The sequence below is a fragment of the Camponotus floridanus genome, unplaced genomic scaffold, assembly GCF_003227725.1.
Source record: "Camponotus floridanus strain SB8 unplaced genomic scaffold, Cflo_v7.5 scaffold71, whole genome shotgun sequence".
NCBI classification, from domain to species: Eukaryota; Metazoa; Arthropoda; class Insecta; order Hymenoptera; family Formicidae; genus Camponotus; species Camponotus floridanus.
The window spans coordinates 970,184-993,377 of NW_020229840.1; the positions used below are offsets into that span (position 1 = coordinate 970,184).

The following is a 23,194-nucleotide window of genomic DNA, read 5'->3' on the forward strand; positions in this document are numbered from 1 at the left end:
GTATACCACGCGATTACAAAGCAAAATATACGTTGTGCGTTACACTGTACAGAAACGATGGCTAGTCTCTATTTACACCGAATACGGAAAACGGGCTCTCTGCAATTTATCAACTGACCTATTTCCTAAAATCATGCAGAAGTTAAACAACACTCATACGTTGAACGATTAAAAAGCTCGACAGACGTGACTGATTTTTTATTTTTTATTTTAATACATGTCTTCGCACTTTTTTGAAATGCCACATGGATGTATTAATAGATATGTAGATATATAGATGTGTCATGTATATATATCGATAAATTTATATATAGATTTATATATTTCAGATATATATATATATATATATATATATATATATATATATATCTCAGATTTTTGAATTTTAATTCAAACTTCAGATTGCTATTTTGATATGGATGAATGAAAAATGTTACAAAAATATAAGTTTCAAATATATCTTATATCTAAATCAGACATGTGAGACTATTACTGACGGCCAAATTCTTTCATCTCTTCTCTTTTCATTATTAATATTATACAGAGTCTATTAAAAATGTCATCGCAATAAAAAAATATCTTGACGGCAAAAAATATAACATCTTTGAGAACTAGGGTGAGTTAACTTGCTGCTGGGTTATAAACAGTAGGTGAAAAAAATACATCCTACATGGTGGACGCCTACATGTCACGGTGAAAATGGACACATTGTAGTTGCAAGGGACCTTTTTTATATGCAATTTTTATAGATAAGGGTAACGGTGCTCGGCATGTTCATTGATAGTCAATAAGGAGCAAATATTAATGAAATTTCTGAACTCGGTAAATGATGAAGTTAAAATCACAATATTATCATAGAAGTTTGAATGAAGATTTTGATTTTTTTTGTTCGAGATTTCATGTCTAAATATATATATATATATATATATATATATATATATATATCGCGAATATCTCACAAAATCCCCTTCTTATGGATTTTTATCACATAATTGTTAATTACCTGTATAATTAGCGTACAAATCTCTTCAGTGAGAGAATAATCCGACACTGAGAAGCAGTCCCGACAGTCTCTCGGAGACGAAGGGATCCGCGATGAAGAAAGATGAAAAAAGCGAGGTATACCTCGTTAATCGACATTTAAAAATAACGAGTAAGATGAGCGGTAGCATCGTGGAGCTCATATATCGGTAAACCGGATAACATGGTTCGAAAACGAAGGAAATGCGAGACAACGGATTTAAATTATCCGAGAAAAGAAATTCGCGATATATGGTTATTAATGCTAAGATTTTCTTGCTCTAGCTATAAAAAAGAATCGATAAAGATGTTTTTATAGAATGTGTTGGAAGGAAACTCTTATCTAATAATAAAGCATAGGAAGCAAACTGTAACAAAGTTGAAACGTCAATATATTGATCACGTCATTTGGTACTAAAAGAAACTATGACGCCTATTTTATATATATATATATATATATATATATATATATATATATTAATAATTTTATATATATATATATATATATTAATAATTTTATATATATATATATATATATATATATATATATATATATATATATAATGTATTATGTTCACAAAGTTTATTAATATATTATTTCTTGAATCATAATATAACTAATTATGTCATATATCGCTCCTAGTTATACCATATTAATTAAATCTTGAATAATAAATGTGATCGACATGCGCTTATAACAATATTGTGACGTAATCAGGCGTTTTAATCAGGTAATAATGCAATGCATAATATTATTAAAAAATATACCTCAAGGCGATAATTACGTATAGAGCATAAATTCATATGAAAAGCATTGTTTTTTTAGCTATTTGTTTATATGGATTCGGACAACATGACAGTGATTAATATGCCAAAATGGCGAATAATAATCATGACGAGAGAAAATGAGCTATTATCATAGATATATTATTTTGTGTGAAAAAAGAGAAAGAGGTCGATAATTAAAATATCAATTATGGATATTCACTTGATGTTAATAGAAAATCTAAATCAAGAAAAGAATAGTAATATTGGGCATATATAAATAAAATATAAGCAACTGATATGCTCGTCTCATTCTATTTGTGGACGCTGATTTTTTTCTCCCTCATTTTTTGTTTATTAAATTTCTGAACTAAATTTTCTCAAAAGCCAGTAATCGATGATTTAACAGCGTTTTTACCATAATGTTAATATGTGTATTTTATTCATGCATAGTTTTTGATATTTACTATAATTATTTCATTCATATGCATGATATTTTTTAAGACAAGAAAGAAATATTTTAAAATAGAATATTTCTAAAAAGAGTATGAAGCGTAAAATGAACGTGAATGTATAACGCTAAATATAAATAATTATTAAATATATTTTTAAACAACAAAACAAATATATAATTAGCACAAATTATAAAGCAAAAAAATATTTCATTGTAGCATTACGTATGGGAGTTTATATGTATCATATTGTTGAACAGTTTGTGACATTGCGAGAATGATGTACGTATATTTTCGCAATTGTTAGTATAATATGATGCGCAGTGATATGATAAACAAGCTGATGTCTATATCATTACCGTCACGTTTGTTTAATTATCTTCTCTATATTATGTACGTGTAATTCATAACCCATGTATAAACCGTAACATATGTTATGCCTGACAATATGATATTTCTTTTTTTCTTCCTTTAGAAAGAAAGAAAAAGAAAAATAATAACTGAGTATCAATCAAAGTATTTTACAAGTTAATAATTTTCTTTAATCTTTATAAACGAATATAAAATAATTCTTAATTTATCAAAACTTTATTTATTTATTTATTATATCGCAATTGGATAAGTATTGTTTTTATATATATAAAATATATATTTGTATTATATATATATATATATATATATATATATATTTATTACTTATAAATTGTGTTAAATGAAAAAATATTCATATAGTTAGCAATACAGGAGAGAGAGTAACTTCTGTTAATTGTTCCTAACGTAGCCCCTAACGATATCTTTGAGCGATGAGTAATCTTCAATAGGGCGAAAATCTCAGCTCGAAATTTAGCAATACAGAATTCATGTCTTGCTGAATACGCGCCCTTAACAATCTATTGTACTATAGAGAGAGCGCTATGTTTGTAGTCACCCTATAGCATAACCAATGATGCTTATAACCATAGTGTGTTAACGTTACCAGGCTCGAATTCGGAAGCGGGATATTTCGACAATAACTCAATTATTAATATATAACTCACTGTATAATGACTATGACTTAACTGAGATAAAATTTAGCACCGTTTAGCATTTAAAAGACATAATTTATTCTTTACACGTTCCCTTAATAATTTAATACACATAAACATGATTATACGCATTGATATGCACATCATTACAAATTTCATTTTATAGATACGTGTATTATAATAAATAAAAAACAAATACTATAATGGTTCGAAAGTTGTATCGTGAGTTTTTGGCAACGATCATGGGATCCGATTCTATTTTCCTGCAAATTTATTACTTTTATTTTTATTTAGATACCAATGATTATTTGTAAGACGGATGAAGTATATTATAATTGAAATGACTGTGAAAGTGGACGCATTTACGTTATATTCGATGAAAAGCATGCAGCTTGTGCTACCGCTGATCGGTCGCTTGATGGTATCTTTTGCGGTTTGTTAGATGGTCACGGGTCATCGCTCGGCCGTGTTGATGATGTGTGACCCATTTGTGGCGAAGCGGTCATTGTGTCGGGCGGTCATGATCAAATACGTTTATATCGCGGTCTGTAGGTCTAGTAGGTCTGTAACTCTTCTAAATCGTTCTTGTCAAATTCTGGATTATCCGTCGATTAATAAATCCGTTTGATATTTCAAAATATTCAAGTTTCAAATAACGTTTATTCTCTCTGTCGATACGAGCATATCCCTTTCGATGCATGGAATTCTACAGATACGTAACGCAACTATGTACATCCATACTGAAAAGTGTACTTTTTAACGATCTTTAATTTGCTTTAAAGAAATCTTTAAAAAAATCTCACTTTTCACATATTTTATTTTCTTTACAAGCTAAAATTTCATTTAATTTTAACGTTTTATATATACTTTTCACGTTGAAATATATATTTTTATTTTGTTTGTGCAAAATGTAAGTTAAACAGCTTAAAGAAATCAATGATAACAGAAATATTAGGTAAAATTCAGAATCTGCTGTCGACTCATTTGTCTGCCAGAAAGGTGAAAAAAATTCGTTTAACTAAAAGCACCCGATGTTTCGCTCATCAAATTCATCATTCTGAGAGGAATTGAGTGTAAGCGTCGCTTAAACGAGCTTGATAAAAAAAATCAATCATGTCATGGAGATATATGTCTGATGCATCAGAGTGCATTAACGATGTGCATCGTTTAGATGCAACGTGCAATATCGGCTCGCACTACATGGAACGCTAACATGTCACGGGACATTCAACGTCGCTGTTTGAGGGAGTATGTACATGCGTAGGGTTTCAATTGATTTAGTGCTAGACTTGGAATTAATTATAAGATATACGCGAAAATAAAATAGACTCTATTCCGTATTGATTACACTTAAGAAATATTTTTGTTGTAATATAATATATCTCTAGTTCGATATCATATTTGCATTACTGTATTAAATTTAAACGAATAAATAATATTAAAGATAAATACAGAAATAAATATTTACAAAGTTTTACATCGATTGGAACATTTTAATTCAAACTATCTTTTCTAATCTAAATATTTTACTCTACATTATTTGTCTTGTAATAGCATAAATCGTATCATTAATTAACGAAATGGACGATACTTAAGCCCATTTACATGTAGGTAAGCTGCAATTATCTCCTGAGCGTTTTATTTACCTGACATTGAAATCCCATCGCATCTGTTAGTTACTTAGCGAAGCGTGAAAGCGAGGAGATTACGAATGTTATTGCATTTAATTAACTTTGCGCAATTCCCGCGAACTTACAGCGTTAAACTATAGCGCGTGACATAGTTAACGCTAATTACGTTGTCTTGGAGATTGGTAGAGTATTCAATAGTCTTCCTATCCTATTACGCCAATCGATCGCGCAACATTATTATCCTGACACCGATCCTAACGAATATTTCCATCAAGTCCTTTTTTTATCTTTGTTTACCCAAATGTCGCCTCTTTACCTAATTTGACATATAATATGACCAACTGAGCTTATAAATAAAACTGCGTGTGTCATATCGATCTTAGTGTGTATGTACATCCACAAAGCGCCCATCACATAGCACTCTGCTCCAGGTGTGGATATATTAATAATTGAACAACTGTTGATGTCAATCAATAAAAAAAGAATAAAAAACGCATTGACCGATAACTGCAGCCACACGTATGCAACACTTCTCTCGAAAAAAGAGACAGAGGGAGAGAGAGAGAGAGAGAGAGAGAGAGGGAAAGATTCATAGTTATTGCGTCACGATTAATTCTCTTTTCGGAATTTTTTATACACGGATAAATTCGTTCTATGAGAGAAGATGAAACGTAGCCAACAACGGGCTTTACGATTGATCATTTTTTCCGATTCCACGATTGACTTTTGGCGTATTCGATAACGTGACTATCACTTGACGAAATTACAGTATGCAAGAATCCAAAAAAAATATGAAAATCACGCTACAAACACTACATTTTTCAGCAGAGATAGTAAACAACTTTGAAGAGAATTGCATTCGAGACGATTCACCAACCAATTTTGGACGATATATAGAAACAAAGAAAGAGATAAGAACGGCCTCCATTTACCATATTCATAGATCGCATACGGCGTTATATATGTGTATATATATATGAATATATGAGGGAAAAGACGCCCGCATATACATTCACTAGAAGAATACTGAAGAGAAATATCGTTTCTCAAAATATTTTATCTAATCCCACAGAGACCATAATCGCGCCTTTGCCATATTCTTCCTGGATTTTTCTAACAATAAGCGTTGGTATATCCTGAGTGTGTAAGCAACAAACGATTTAAATGAAATTTTCCACATAGTACTTATCCACGTTTATGAACAATTCGGCATTTTTTTCATCATCAAGTGTAAAAGAATTTATGGAATGTAGGAATACAGTACAATGCTATTGTAATCACGGTTATATACCAAACGCTTTCGTTAATTAAAGTCAAAGCGCAAAAATTATTGTAATATTACGAGATAATTTTCCGCCGCATATCTGAAATTTAATCCTGTTGTAATGAAAAACTACCGAACGATTTATGCTACGAAATAACGTTGACTGAATGTTGCGATAAATTTAGTTTGCAGAATATAAATTTCATTTTCCTTCAATCAATTTACATGCACACAATTATTTAATTAATTTGCTATTAAATTGTATTTTGATGCAATGTGTGTTTTTCGCCGTTTGTTTTTGCAATAAACAGATATAACGGTATATATGTATGCATACGATTATTAGTACTCGAAATATATTTCCTACGATAACGATGTATTGTGCAACTAAATCAATTTCATATTTATTATATGAAAATATTTTTGACGCAAATAAAATCAAACGTATATGTATGACAAATTTTATACATGTTTTTCTCTTATATGATACTTTTCTTATTTATAATTATTTTTACATATAATTTTTGTATTTAATCAATCGGAATATGTTATATTTTTGTAACATAAAAATTATTTTCTTATATATATATTATATATATATATATATATATATATATATATATATATGGATTGCAGATTTTTTTCTAATTGTGTGTGCGTATATGGATTACAGTCGTTTTAGCGTATTTAAAATCTCTCTTTTATGTCCGATGAGTTTTTTTTATTCCACAAGCACAATTTTATTTCACTTCATCTCTCATCAAACCTTCCTGCCATCAGCAGCGCAATCTATTTCATCGAGAATCGGCTGATGTCATTTGATAGTAAATTGATCTTCTTGTCACGCGCTTTTTCAATTTTGGATTAACGCAAAACAAAAGCTAAAACTGAATGATTTAGATTTCAAAAATATATCAAAGATGATTTAATTTTGGTTTTCATTAAAACATGCAACGTCTATTTCATTTGTTATTCCGTATGTAGTCTCTCATTTGGCTTAAAACGTTGCTCTCTCTTCCACATAAATCATTCCCGATAACATTCTGCAGTCACTTTTATGTGGTTCCAAATATTCTCTTTAATTTTATTAACCTTTATCCGTTAATACGCTTCTTCCGTTTAAATAGCAGTGATCATCAAATATTTCTTATATCTTTTCATACTTTAACAAAAAGCATTTATGTTTCAAAAATTAAGATTTCACGACGCATCTGTATTATACTAAATCGCTAATAATAATAATATTAATTAATATTTTGAAACGCGCAACACTTTTATCAACATTAATAATTATCAAATGATTATAATATCGACAATTATCTAAACTTTTAAATATAATAATTTTGCTAGAAAATAACACGACATCTCGAAAGAGTAAAGTAATTGAGCGATCTTCTGTTAAATCTCGCTTAAGTCCTCTTTTATATTCCCCTGACAGATCCACTCTCGGATAGAAGTATATACGTTTCGTGTCGTCGAAAGGAGTTCATTCGCGCGAACGTCTTTAGGAGATAAACGGAATAATGAAGAAATAAAGTAGCGGAAGAGAAGATGAAAGAAAAAGAGGTAGAGATAAGGTGGAAACGAAAAAACGTATATGTGAACGAATACATAAATTGAGTTATCTTTACGTGAATACATATTTTTTTCATGCACCCCGTAGATAAAATTGGAACTATAAAAAAAATATATATTATTATTTGTACTTTATTCTCTTGTACCCTCAAACAAAAAGATCACAGTGATTTTTAGATATCGTGAATAAAGTTAAAAACCAACAATATAAAAGGAAAAAGAGAAAGCTAGAGAAGAGCATACAATTTGAAAGGAGAAAGTATGATGCAAAGAGAAAATCAGTTCAAAAAATATAGATTTCAGAATGCGAAATGGACCAGTCAAAGACATTTCGCATGACAATGGATAAAAAGAAAAATGCAAGGAAAGAGAGAGCGATGTATTGAGAAAATGATGGTTAATTCAGACGATATCGACGAGACAAAAGAGAGAATCGCCGTTCTAGTATAAAAAAAAGCATATCCTTTGAATGAGGTAAACGTGATGAGAAGGAGAATAAGAAGAAAATCGGAAAAAAGAATATTAAAATTGTAAAACTCAGAAAGTTAGAAAAGCAATAGAAAATGTGAAAAACTCCACCAAAAAAATAAAATTTGTTTGCTAAATATGGTTTGATCTTTTATGATAACAATCTTAGAATATATACAACAAATGTATATTCTAATGTATATTTTATCAATTTAATAATAATTATAAATAATCAAAACAAATCATAGTTTTATAATTTACTATCATATTTCTGTATATAATATTCCGCGGAAATTATTTTCAAAATATAACGAAATTCTACATCATTTAACATTTGGATGTTATATTTATATATAATACGATTCTTTCCTATCTTTAATTTCGTAGTTTTTTTTAGTCTCAATTAGAGATAAATTTTGAAACATAGGTCTCGTGTACAAAAAATAATGCATGTCATATTTTTCTTTTGTACTTTCTTGTTGGAATTTTTTTCCAAAATAAATTAATTTTGCAAGTGACTTATAGTGGGTTGTCACATATATACAACGTGGAATGAATAAAGCTGCCCTAGCACCTACGCAAAATAAACTTGTGTACACGTACGTAGAAAATAACTGTGAATAAAACGAGACGTGCCTATCACATGCCTCACAATACATGCAGTTATCTATATTGAATATAGTAAAAAGTCATATTTACTGCAAATGCATATAAAAAACTGTGAAAAAAAGGTATGAATAAATAGAGATATAAAAAATTAAAATTATATAGAAAAAATATTGAAAAAAACAGTTAAATAATATTAAGATTTTCTAATAACAATAAAACTTTGCTTAAATTTGACGTTTAAAATTATATTGTTTTCAATTATTAATTAATTCTAAATATTTATTATATAATATTCTTCTTAATCAAAAACTTTAATTTTATAAAACCACACTAGCTTTGTTTGAAAGTTTATTATTATAAAGTTTATTTATTATAAATTATATGTGATTTGTATAATCGCGCGCGAACACATATGTTTAGGAAAATTCTAGGAATAATGCATTACGCATATATATTTTGAATATTATGTCCGCAAAGCCTGTTATACTGACTGAAATGATGAAAAATAACGTATATGAACATTGATATATCGTTTTAGAATTACAACTATTTTTCGATTTTAACACAGTGTTTGAGCTGTGGCCGATATTTTGCGTTGATTAGTTTCGGAAATTTATCAACCAACTAATCCGACATTTCGAAAGCCGGAATAGCGGTTCACACGATGGCCAATCTAATCGATTACGGTTAGTGCGTCCTATATGCTGCATATATTGAATCAAACAATAATGCGTGGCAATTAAATTCTATAGTAGAGGATAGGATTTTCTTAATATAATTCATTGATGTGTAAATTATTGATACATTAGGGATCACTTTATTTTAATGAACTAATTATTGATTATTACTATATAATTGGAGCTTTGGAAATGACGAGTCATAATTATTTGGGAAATGTATAATTTAATTATTTATCAAATTTGAATTATACATAGAATGGAAAATATATATATATATATATATATATATATATATATATAATTCTAAAACACAGAAAGAAGAAAAAAGCGATTAATATTTTATAAATTTATAGATACACACATTACATCAGTATATATTTTAATTCATACACCGCGAGATCAATTAATGCACAATTAACACGTTATCTCTAACATGATATGATATTATGTATAGAAAATTATTACAACAATAATTTATCGCTAGAAAACCACGAAATCAGCGTAATAATACAATACAGAATATTGCAACATTACATATGTATTGCAAATCCAAATGGGAAACGTTAATAATTATCAGAATAGCCGAAATCGGCTTTTGAGATAATGCGTTTAAATCAACTGTAAAAATTGTTCATAAAAAATTAACAATTCGATATTTTATTAATCAAAGAATTCCCATTCTGATTTTAACTTGATTTTACTTATAAAGTAGATAAAATACATAATAATATAAAAATAATATAAACTTTAATCTATATTGAGTTAATTAGTAATATAAGGACACATACACACAAAATCTGTCCCTCTCTCTTTCTCTCTCTCTCTCTCTATTTAATATTATTTAAATGAATTAATTATTCATATCCAAAGATGAAAAAAGAGACAGTTTATTGTTGTACAGCTATATATGAGGGAAATATAATTGGATTTCTTCAAAAGTGACTTAAACGAAAGTTCAAAAGTCCCGTGACCTCTCCTTTACAGAAACTATTCTAGACTTTACTCATGTCCAAGAATTTAACCATGAACTGCACTGCAAAGTTTTGTTTCTCAATTTGCTTCGAGTTGTCTTGTATTACTACGTGAAATTCTATGAACAGCATCACGAAAAACTGGTGCATTCATGTCACACATCTTATTATTTTCTATTCTACATAACACATTATGCGAGGAATGTATAACCGATAGATATAACACAATATTTAATAGATAACGGAAAAAGTTATACTATAATATATCATTCATATTCTATTTTATTTGTTTTCAATTTATTTTATATATTTTAAATATTTCAAATATAACATTAAAACTGTAATTATGTAATTTAGAAAAGAGGGAGAGAGGGAGAGAGAGAAATTATTAATTATTAATTATTAATTATTAATTATTAATTATCATTAATTATTATTAATTATTATTAATAATTATTAATTATATATTATTATATATTATATATAATTATATATTATTAATTATATATAATTATTAATTATATATTACTATATAATGTTTATATAATAAAGCCATTCTAAAATCTAGGCTCTCTCTCTCTCTCTCTCTCTCTCTCTCTCTCTCTCTCTCTCTCTCTCTCTTTCTCTCTCTCCCTCTCCTTCCTCGTCATATAATGATTTAAATATTAAATGTGTAGAGAAAAGTCTGAAGTTTTAAAAATTAATAACTTTTACAGATTGAATGTTGCAAATAGTTTTGTTCTGGCCTGAAAATGAATCTACAAGAAGGACTGGAAATCGGAAAAGAAAAGAAAAGCTATTTGAGTTTCCAAGTTTTTCGTGGAAAAGGCGCGGTGAAAATATGTGTGAGAAAATTATCCAAGTTGGCAGAATTCACTTAGTCTTTAAAGTACTGCAAAGAGAGAGAAAGAAAGTACGGTTTTTATTTCTATAAAATTGATCATATATATGCGTATACATATATATGTATATTGTAATTTTATATAAATTTGTTTCCATTGTCATCTTATATCCATAAAAATCATTCATATCTAGATAAATGTGATTAACATATTATGAAAACAAAGAAATAAATAAAATATATAACGGTGATAATATATAATATGTTACAGGTTTGAAAATAAATACGAAAACAAGATTTGAATTAATTACACGAAGAAGAATATAGAACTACAATTGATCATCATTTGTCCGTAACATTTTCATTATAATAGTAACAACTGAATCTATTGAAGGTGACATTACGAAAATGCGAACAGCTGACGATCGTTATCGTTAAGCGAATTTCGCGAATGCAATAACAATGCAGTCGCTATTACTCCATTACGATCGGCGAATTCGAGCGAGAAATTAAATCTAAAACAGCAGGAATAAGCCATCGCGATAAATCTTGTAAGGAAATCGTTTAAACGCTTGTTCGTCCCGTTCGCTTTGCACCATTTTTCATCGACCAAGCAGAAATTAATGAAAATAAATCGAGAAATAGAATAAATGCGGCCGTATCTCGCTTACGTGATCGTGCATGCTTGAAACGACCGGACGCATCTTCGCGATAGCACGGTGGACACTTTAAACCTAGAGTCATGCCGCAGCACGTATCAACTCTCTCCATCATCGTCGTTTGCTTTATGTTTGTCATACGTCTTTGGGAAAAACGCAGGACGACACACCACGATTCAATATCACCTCGAGCTCGAACGAGCACGATGATGAATCCCGTTTGACGATTTTCACGGGTAAAACCGCGAAGTGCTCACGCGTTATAAATTTACATAAATTAAATTCCCCTTCAAAATCCGGAGTTCACCGGAAACGGGGAAAGCGAAAGAGAAAGAAAGACAATGAATTTTTCTCTTCCCACCTCGCCTGTCATCGTGTCGTCGCCTCATCTCGTCGACTCACTTTTCGTCCCCGTCGTCGTCGTCGTCGTTTTTCCCTAACCACTTCACGTCTTTTCATCCCCAGCCTCCGCAATCCACCTTCGCCCGCTCTCTCGTCTCTATCCTTTTCTCTTCGTCGTCCTTGGAAGAGGACAGTCCTCGCGCTTGCGTATCATAGTATATTGCTTTCTTCTCTCTGTTCGTTTCCTCCTCCGCGGCAGCCACGTCTTGTTTTCTCCTTCGGGACCATTGTTCTCCGTATGGCTTACCACGGTCGCGGTATATATTCCCGATAGGATCGAAATTATCGGCGAATACGTGCTTCGCTGCTACTGCTACTCGATGGCAAGTCAAACCGGACTCTACAATTCTCTAGCAAACTGCGCCAGCAGCACCGTCGGGACTAGCGAATTAAATTAGCAAAAAAAGTCATTAAAAGCTTATGACAGGCATAGCTCTTCAAGCGTCGAGCAGCGTTTTTCTCCCACGTGCGCTATCGACACCGATTCCCTCGCGGAATATTTGCGCGAAAGGCAACATCACGATAGTCAAACCACGCCAATTAAATAATGTTAACGATGCACGTGTAACGTTAAATACTGAAGCTTCATATGCCAAATTAATTTGTCTATATTGATATAAAATAATATGCGTTATATGTTTGGTATGTTTGGTAATTTCGGAGCCAATTTATTTGTCAAGCCCCGTAAAATGATCTGTGTTGTACCTCAACCGCTCCTGTCGATTAATTAATATTTCACGAAACAAATTAAACCTCTTGATGGACATAATTAATGATGATACGAAATGTTATTTACATAAACGCGCGCGTGGCTTAATGTCAGCAGATATAACTCTTTCGCGAAATCATCATTCTACCTTTTTCATCACGTTCTCTCTCTGGGAGACTATTCTCTTATAAAGATTTAGTGTTTCAATCTCGGACGTACGACATTGCGCTTCTCCGGATTTTCGCTGACTCTCAAATCAAGGAATCTCAGGTACACCTTTATTGCTCCCCGCGGTATTTCGGTGCTCAACACCGTCGTATGGTAATTCATTCCGCAACTTCCTACGTATGTATATATATATATATATATATATATATATATATATACTACTATTTTACAGACGTATATTACGACGAAATACGGCAAGTTAAATTTAAATGCAGGCGATAATAATAAGAATGTGTAATTAAAATACAAGATATATTGTATACGCGGAAGATATAAAAATGTATCCTTTTATTATTATTATTTTTCATAAAAATGAGAGGGGAATAAATATACTCATTAACACAAAAATATAGCGAGGATCTGCCATTATTTCTTTCTCTGTCTTCTTTTCTTTTATACGGTATTTTTCATATTTTTATTACTTTCTGTGGTACCAAGGGATAATATATACCTATTTTCTATTCTCATAAAAACCATATAATTTCTCACAAAAGAAGCTAGTAAAAGAAAGATATAACATTTTATGATGGTATATTTAATTCGCTATTTACATTTTTATTCGTGTGGAGATAAATTTTCATATGCAATTTTGGGAACATTAAATAATGAACTTAAATTTTGCATAAAAATTATAGAGCTATTAACGTGGAGAGACAATTGTATACTGAATTAACGAAGGTAAAAGCGTGAACGGCAGAATACATTTGAATAGAATATAAAATCTGCAGTGGTTGGGTAGATCTTATTAGCTATAAATGCAAATAATAATAACGATGTTGTCTTATACAATCGGATGAACAAACCAGCGAGCAGAGAAAAATACTTTTATTAAGATTAATTACTATTTATGTAATAAGCCAAAAAATAAAAGTGAAAAGTTCCGCGCAATTTAAATCTGAATATTATTTTAAATAGAAATTAGAAGCAACTTTGGGACAAATATATTTTCTTTTAAATTTGTTTTAACTTAACAAAAACTCACGTAAATTAGAAGAAAAATTTTTTAATATCATTTTCATATAATATATAAATTATACACATTTTAGATAATAATTTACAAGATTTAAGATGCTTATTATGGTACTATTTGATTGATTATTCAATTTTTTCATTTACCAATCTGTACATCCGATTAAATCATTACATAAAAGTTGCGATAAAAATGTCAGATATACTATTACAATACAAAAATTATTTTTGAAATATTATTTGAATATTCAAATAAAAATTCTCAACTATTGCAGTAACATCGCAGTCAAATCCGCTATTCAATTTTAATACAGTCCACTTCATTTACTGAAAAGATTGTGATTACTTGACAGGATTACTATAAGCGCATGAAATTACCTATGATATCGCATAACGCGAAACGGCTCTATGAGATTTGGGTGTTACACGGAATATACCCTGTCGCGCCCAGTTCATTCAGTACCAGGCAATAGCGAAGTTACAGCTTCCATTTCAAGCGATATGGCACTTCGTGTGAAGATAAAACGGCAAATCGTATTTCTATATCGTTTCATATTCTCACCTCCGCCATTATCAGATATTCCGTCTCGTTATAACATCTCTCGAGTTAAAAAAAAAAAAGAAAAAAAAGAAGAGTGAAAAAGCAGGAAAGAAGCGTGTTCGATGAACATTTTCTTACGCGAAAACGAGGAAATAATCGAAATCCAGGTCGTGTACATTATACGCAGATTCCGTTCTCTCGGTGTGTTCAGCGGGTCCATCTTCTCTCTGTCAAACCGTTCTTTTTGTTGCTGTAGCGATTCCAATATCAAAAACTTTTCATCTGTTTCTGACAGTCCCATTGATTATTCCTCAACGCGCTTCGGTTCTTCTTTCTTTTTTCTACAAAGCACGTAATTTTCTCGATACAATTGTACGTCGGAACTTTTCTCTCCGCTCCGACATTCGTAAATTCCTTCTCAAGTAACGCAAATACTCGCGATCTTAATTACGTGTCACCGTATGTATTTGCATTTTGACGTCATTGCAATTCTTTTTTCTCTTATAATCGGCTACGGCTTTGTTTGTAAGCCAATAAAACGCAACTTTTGTCATTCTGATAGAATAGCAATTCATTGTTTCATTGTTATTAAGTATTGTTTTGTATAAATAAAATAGCGAAACATCAATATTTCACCATTTGAATTGTTATTTCTAAATATAAAAATGTCATACCATAGTTATATATATAATAAAAATAATTAAAAATATATAATAAAAATAGTTAAAAAAATATTAAGATTTAATATCGAAATAGGATTGTACATCTCTCTTTCCTATAATATACGAAAAAATAGTTAAAAAAATATTAAGATTTAATATTGAAATAGGATTGTACATCTCTCTTTCCTACAATATACGAACATTTAGATCTCTTTGTAACAGAATATGCAGAAATTCAACATCGTATATCATAGCAGATCCATCATAACGGTATTCATCATAACACTCAATGTTGCTAAACTTTGATACATGCATCGTGCCATATATATCACCATCATCTTAACCATGTATCACAAACCGAAATTAATTTCTTCATTCATATCTTCATTTCGATTAATGATTGAGTGTCGGTATCAGCGTCGACCAGATATCGCGGCGTCATAATACCAATGGTCGCATGACAAAGGAGAGTATCAATCGAGGCATCAAAGCGAACCTGGAAAACGAACATGGAAGGGAAGCGTTGATCCTGATAAATCCCTAATCTTTAAAAAGCGGCAAATCGTTGAGGCGATATTGAATCCATCCTAAGCTAAAAAGTATATTAAAGAGGCACGCGTGATAATATCGCCGCTATCCTTTTTCGCAATACATTTCATATTCTAAAAAAAAATTATCTAAATCGACATGAAAATTTTATACAGCGATGGACCTTAGTGATAAATTGAAATTTTTTAAATATAATTTTTTTTTCAAAGATAAAAATATATAATGCTAAAATATATATCAATCAGTAAATTTTTTTCTGACTTCCGAACAATCGAGAATAGCTAATTCAGTTGTTAATTAAAAATGACTATAATAATTCAGTTGTTAATTAAAAATGAATATAATAAAAGTCAATTTTTCTTATAATTTATAAGGAAATAGAGGAGCCTCACATTAGCTTAAACGAGTGACGCTAACGAACCCACGTTAATACACCTTCCGAAAACGTAATCTTTCAGTTTCACATATACTCGCTCGTTCGATACAACAGCTGACGGAGATTTATGAGCCGAAAGTGTACACAATCCTTTTCGTCTTCTCCCTTTCAACATGACGCTGACTTAAAAAAAGCAATTACGAGAAACGGGGAGAGAAGGATCGTTGCGCACACATCCGACGAAAGCCAAGTGAAAAAGAATATTGATAAAAGAAAAAGAAATGAGAAATTGGCGATGAGAGATAATGGATAAGAAAGGACGGATTTTAATTGGGTCGGATAAAGTGAATTTAATGTTATTTTCGGCGGAGATTTTCGAAGAAGAATGGGACTAGTATATTCTTGGTTTTTCAGAGTCCGTTAAATATTACTACGATTTTGCGGACGATATTACATTCAGCATAACGTATAGTAGACGGCAAATTTGGTACTTTCCGGCATCGTCGACCGCACGTGCCAGATTCTATGGTAAGCGTGTCTGGATTGCTATAATTTCACCGCATAAAATCATGCTTTAAAATAATGATAACGATGGCAATGGTAACTCCAACGATAATGTTCTCGAGTTTGTGTATTTTGTAATAATATAAAGCAAAATAAGATATAATTTCTGTACAATTATTATATTAATATTATTTATATAATTATATATCAATCCTTATTTAATTAATATTATATTAATATATTTAAATATATTTAAATATATTTAATTACTATTATATTAATTATATATCAATACTTATTTAATTAATATTATTTATACAATTACCAACCACGCGAATTTCAATTCAAATTTCATTTTATCTTCGATATCGGTTTATAGAAAGTAACAGATTGCTTATCTATTTGAAGAAAAAATATCATAAATTTAATCTGATTTGATTAATTCCCATTTTTCATATTTATATGTGTGTTTTAAATTACTATGGATATATTATTTTTTACGAGATTATATAGCCGAATGAATATCACTATAAAAAGACCAATGTATGGTTCACTGTCTATTTTTATAGTTCCTTCGATTGATTAATTCGTTTCATATTGTTCGTTTTTGTTCGTTAGATTATTACATCTCATACGGGATTAGCTCATAAGAGAGAATTTTACAAGTACTTTTCTTTCATCCCTTCTAAGACAAACTCGAACAAATATGAGCGACCATAGTGTACAAGCAATTTCATCTTCCTCTCCTTTAGATATGACACTAATCGCTTTGCATATCACTTTGTCCTTCCGACACTATCATCAGTCAGTACGAAAACGAGGAGCTTCCAGTGAACAACTTGCCCTAATTTTCTATCCAATCCTAATTATACAACGTCCGGCAAACATAAAGGAAGTAGAACGGATGGGCGCGAGCGTTTGTGTAACTCCGCTTTGCGAAGTTGCACACTTTTAACCTTTAACATTCCAAAACGTTCGATATGCACATATATGGACTCCCAATAAATCACCTCTTTTTAGTTGAATATTTCAAATATCGAGCGTGAATTGCGCGCCTGTTTATTTTTAAGATAAAAAAATAAAATAGAATAAAATAGAACAATTTTTCGGGTTATGCAGTACACAGTATATTCTATTGTTTGTTTCACAAAATTTTCTAAATTTTGATTGATGTTTATCTCAATTGTAATTATTTATTTACGTAGCAAATATTTAGAATTCTTCTTTTTTGCTAGCACAATACTTTGAAATTAGTAATGAAAATTTATCAATAATCGGTTAACTATTATTTATAGATTTAGCTTAAAATATATATCATTTTCGTACATAATTATATAATTAAATATATAATTAGCGAGATTAGAATTTATAATTTATAACATATTGCGTTCATAAATCATGTTATAATCTATTTGAATCTAATTTTTCGATATTATTTAATTTTATTCATTTATATATTTGTCAAAAGCTTTGTACGTAATCAAGTAAGGTGGAATATAATTTGAAGAAAGATAAATAAATCTAAACGAAAAAGAAGACATGTAAGAGCTCCTATAGAAAAAAAAGTTGAAAGAAATATATATTAGAATGATCCTCCAATCCTTCTATTCAGAGGCTGAACACTTGTCCGCTTCTAACCCTCATTTTTTCTTGCCGATTTTTCGCACAGGTTATTTTCACCCTCATCTGTTGTATTATTTTCCTTCTGCCATAAGAGCGCACACAATTGAAGCCAATCAATTTATCACGCATACGCACGCATACATTTGTATGCAACAAAAGTTATATATTGAGCAACGAATATGCCGAATCATTCTCAATTTCGAATCCTCCTTTTCGACATCTCGACTCGGATTATCGTCGTTAAGGGTGAGATTGGAAAGCTCCCTCCGAGGTAATATTTTATGTCGTCGAACGTAGGTTGCGCGGATGACACATGTGAATTTATATCATGGAATCTCAGATGGATACGTGCGAGAATTTACGTGCTTTTTATTATTTATTTGTACAGCAGAAAAATATAAAGGTCTATTAGACGTTCGTCCAAGGCAATCGTCAGTATTTTCTCCGCGTTAGGAGGAGAAATTCCTTGGATCATTTCCCCGACATTCGACACGGTTGCTCTGATCCAATCGTGGTGTCGGTGCATTTCTTTCTTCCCCTTTCGTCCTGGAAACAACGCGTTGTCGCGCGCGACAGGTATCTCCTTTGGGAACGTTCCACGGATTTCCGCTTTTTTTTCCCAACGAGTTCCGAGACTGCGCCGGTCTGGTTATACACAGTCCGTCCCCACTCACGCCCTTACTATTCATATTTTCATGAATTTTCATTCGCCGCTCGCGGGATTGCTCGTTACCTCGTCCATATTCGCGCTCATATTAGCGACATGTACGACAAGGAGACTCTATTGGTTTGAAATTCTTGCGAAATCATAACGGAATTTTTTTTTACTCTGATAGATTGTCAAAATGTAAATGCGCGGATCTCATAAACGGCGAGATGGAAGCGCGAATAATCTTTATTCGACGAAAATGACATCGGATTACCCGCCTCGGTGGCTCTCCAACTTGCTCTTCAATTCCGCGTCCAAATGGAAAGAATTCTTTTAAAGCAGGAAAATAATTCGTTCAGGCTTTATCGTTGGTTACTATCTGCCATTCAGAAGACTGTAATAAAAATTTCTTCCTTTCTTTCTCTATTTCTCTTTTTTACAAGCATTTAAATTTTAAGATTTTGCTGAGCGAAAGCTCGTAACTTTAGAAAATTAATTAAATGATTAATTGTTTTGCATGTAAAACAGAAAAGAAATTTCATTAAAATTAATGATCGACTTGAACTAATTCTCTTGTTAGCAATCGCGAACATCTATGCAAGCTAAAGTTTTTACGTAGAAAAAATGTTTTCTAACGAAAGATGAACGCATTTTCCTTCGCAAGGTGGTCTGATGATTAAAAGTATTTTATAAACTTTCTCAACGCGAGAAGACAAAGACAAATCTGTGTTTGCGTAATAGCGTTGTACCGACAAATAAGCTGGTTGGCGTTGCACATTGACTTTCGAGCTTTTATAAATTTAAATCCTGACTGCTGAAAAAATTGCTCGTTATCTCGCGCATTTGCGTTTATTGCCGTACACCTGCTATACCTTTAGAAATTTCTTCAGCACTCTCCAGCCAAGATATATTCATGACAATAAAGAATAATAGAAAGCAAAACAGCGAAAACGTAGAACTAAAACGTCTACCAAGAAATTAAATTCAAATCGTCGTTTAATTTCTGCCTTTGGCGAAAGGTTTTGAGTAATTAATAGCCGACAAGGAGACGAATCCATCAAGTGTTAGACTAAGTCAGTTTTTCAACTTTTTTAATTTAAAACTTTAACGCAGACGGATTTTACACAAAGTACGATTGTAATACTTTCAATACCGTAATGCTAATAAAAATCAATGTCGTAGAGTAAGCTAATTAATAATATAATAATAGTTAATAGTTTATAAATATACTCAAAACAGATCAATCAATAATTTTTCTAAAATTATATATGCTAAATATCATAAATAAAGAAAATATATAAATTGAATAAAATCATAAGAACAAAAAAAAAACATCAAATCGAGATTAACTAGAACAATACAAATAACTTAACCAGTTGCAAGATATGTCCGTATCTATAATCAATATCGTATGACATTGAATGTATTTAGGAACAGAATAAAAAGAACAATATACATAGTTAAATTCTAAATTAAAATCAACTCTCTAACCCATTTACAGTTAAAAGTACTCAGATTGTTTTTTCTGTAGTGAAAACCTGTGTGGTTATACACTTTTTTATTTTTTTATACTTTTTGTTATATGTTTTCTAGAGGAAGCACTTAAAATTTTTTCAGCTTTGTTTAATGCTCACATCTTAGAAGGTCATCTTAGAAACTAATTTAATAATACATAAGAGTGCACTTTTTATATATTATAAAGTTTTCTTAGATTATATATTTATATTATGATTTTTCACACATCACATTGTATTGTGTGTTAAATATAACATTAAATATAACATTAAAATTAATATTAAATATATATGACTCTCTTGCATTTAATCGCAGCCTTGCAATTCGACGTAACAAGATATTACGCCAAGTATCTCGCTGGCAAGTTTACTTCTTAGAGAGAGGAAGACGTACTAATAGTAATTACATTAGCGGAAGTAAAGCGTACGCGACACGAGCTGAAAATGTGGGCGTTCGCGCGAATATAAAACGATTCGCACGCGAGTTACGCGACGGCGTAAATTTGAATACAGTTTAAGGCTGGGTTTTATGCGCGACCGCACGTTGCATCGCGAATTAAGTAAAATTAAATTCATGCACTCATATTTACGCCCGACGGGCGTGTACGGGCGGCTCTTAAAGCGAGATTGCAACACGGTCCATTGCACGTACACAGGACGGCGTAAACCCAGTTAGCCCCGGTATCGTACCTTTTGAGAGCCACTATAAAAATGTTGTGCGTCCTTTCGACATCGAGAGAAATCAGATCTTTCCAGAAATAGAGTGCCAAAGTTAGAGTGTCTTCCAGAACGGGAGTTTATTCCGAAGAACTACTGCACTACCCACTTATAGATATCGAGCATATCGTGCGGATGACAACAGAAAATCAATTGACCCACATAACCAGCAATTCGTTAAATGCCGATCGGTAGCAATACATCGTAAAGTGGTAATGGAATGCATCCGTTAATCCTGAAATATAGCTATGTACAGTAACAAGCGAATGGAATTATTGTCCGATCTGTTCGCGTAAAACTTCAAATGCGTTTTCTTTTTCTTGATGAAAATATTACGTATGCACCAAAGAGTACTGTGCTTGAGAAAAAGAAACATTTTTCCGGATATACCCGGGGAAAACAATATTAACATATTAAAATTAATATTGAAGTGCGGTATCAAGAAGCTTAAGAATGCGCTTATTTCTGTTTCAGCTGTCAGAGGACATCGGATATGTCCTTTACTCTGCCCTGGGCAGCTTCTACATTCCATCTTGCATTATGGTCTTCGTCTACATACGTATATACTTCGCTGCCAAGGCTCGCGCTCGTCGTGGCATCCGGAAACAGCCACGTCCACGCGCGGTAGTTCCGCCGGAATCGCCCGACGTCAGACAGACGAGCTTCACTCAGAGCACGCCGGCGACCGACACCAAGAAACCACCGGGATCAGTCATGGAGAATGTCGCCACAATCGAGAACCAACCGGTCCAGATACCGATTGTCACGTGCGACTTTGCCAGTGACGTCAGCACATCGGAGGCTGATCCCGGTGGAGGCATCCCGATGGAGGAGAAGGACACGCTGAAGGTAAGCTTTCTGACTGTTTGAACAACACTCTCTGCGAGGATCGAAATTTGAGGCTTGATAGTGGGTTCAAGAAATAAAAAAATAAAATTACTGCATAATTGAAGAAATATTATATGCACAATAAATAGCATTTTTCTTTTCGTATCGTTACGCTTAGTTTCGCTTCTAGTTTAAGACCATCACACACACACAGCGTGCGATGGTTTCTAATTTAAATTTGGATAACTTAAATTACTACAGTAATGTTTTCCATTATGAAAAGTTTCTGTTTTTCAATTACAATTTGCAATTGTTCTAATCTAGCTATTTTTAACTTCCATTTGTTATCATCAGTTTGATGTACATTAGATTAAATACGTTCATTTTTTTATAATATTGCGATTATAGTTAACATTGACTATTATCCACGATAAAAATTGTATGGAAAAATCACGCAAAATCCAGGTTACTTCTGTCACATTTTCTGTACAGATATCATTCACCATTATTCTATCAAAGTATATCTCACATTGTCGATATCTCGTAAGGGAAGCACGTTAAAGTAGAAGTAGTAAATCTTCGGAATCAAACATTTCGTATTGGAATATAGTCCGTGAAATCGAAAGAGACGAAGATCCCAATGAAAGGGGGACACAATACAGCACCGTTATCAGTATCGCGGATCAGGAAATGCGATCAATCGATCATACATAAGCTTCTTTCGCCATAACGCGTTAGATTACTGTCTTTCATCGCTTCTCATAAACTGTATATGTCTTGATAAATTAAAGTCCGAGAGAGGACATTCTGCCGACAACAATCATATTGTTTTATGTCAAATATCATAAGATTGATACGCGGGTTCTGCCTCTTCGACGAGGAAATATTCTCTATCGTGATGCGTCAGTCAATATTCCCGATATATACATGCGCTCCGATGACAATACGTCTATATCTATAATT

The 23,194-nt window shown here is 31.5% G+C and overlaps 2 protein-coding genes across 2 annotated transcripts in view; one reads left to right on the forward strand and one right to left on the reverse strand.

Moving 5' to 3' along the window:
• The window catches only part of LOC105248564 (sodium-coupled monocarboxylate transporter 1), a 152,667-nt gene that overhangs the window by 117,843 nt on the left and 11,630 nt on the right, over positions 1–23,194 (reverse strand). The gene's annotated exons all lie outside the window — the stretch shown is intronic.
• The window catches only part of LOC105248566 (alpha-2A adrenergic receptor), a 94,020-nt gene that overhangs the window by 66,606 nt on the left and 4,220 nt on the right, over positions 1–23,194 (forward strand). Inside the window, exon 2 of the mRNA XM_011253414.2 lies at positions 21,878–22,252. Coding sequence (XP_011251716.1) covers positions 21,878–22,252 — 375 coding nt within the window. The remainder of the gene's footprint in view (positions 1–21,877; positions 22,253–23,194) is intronic.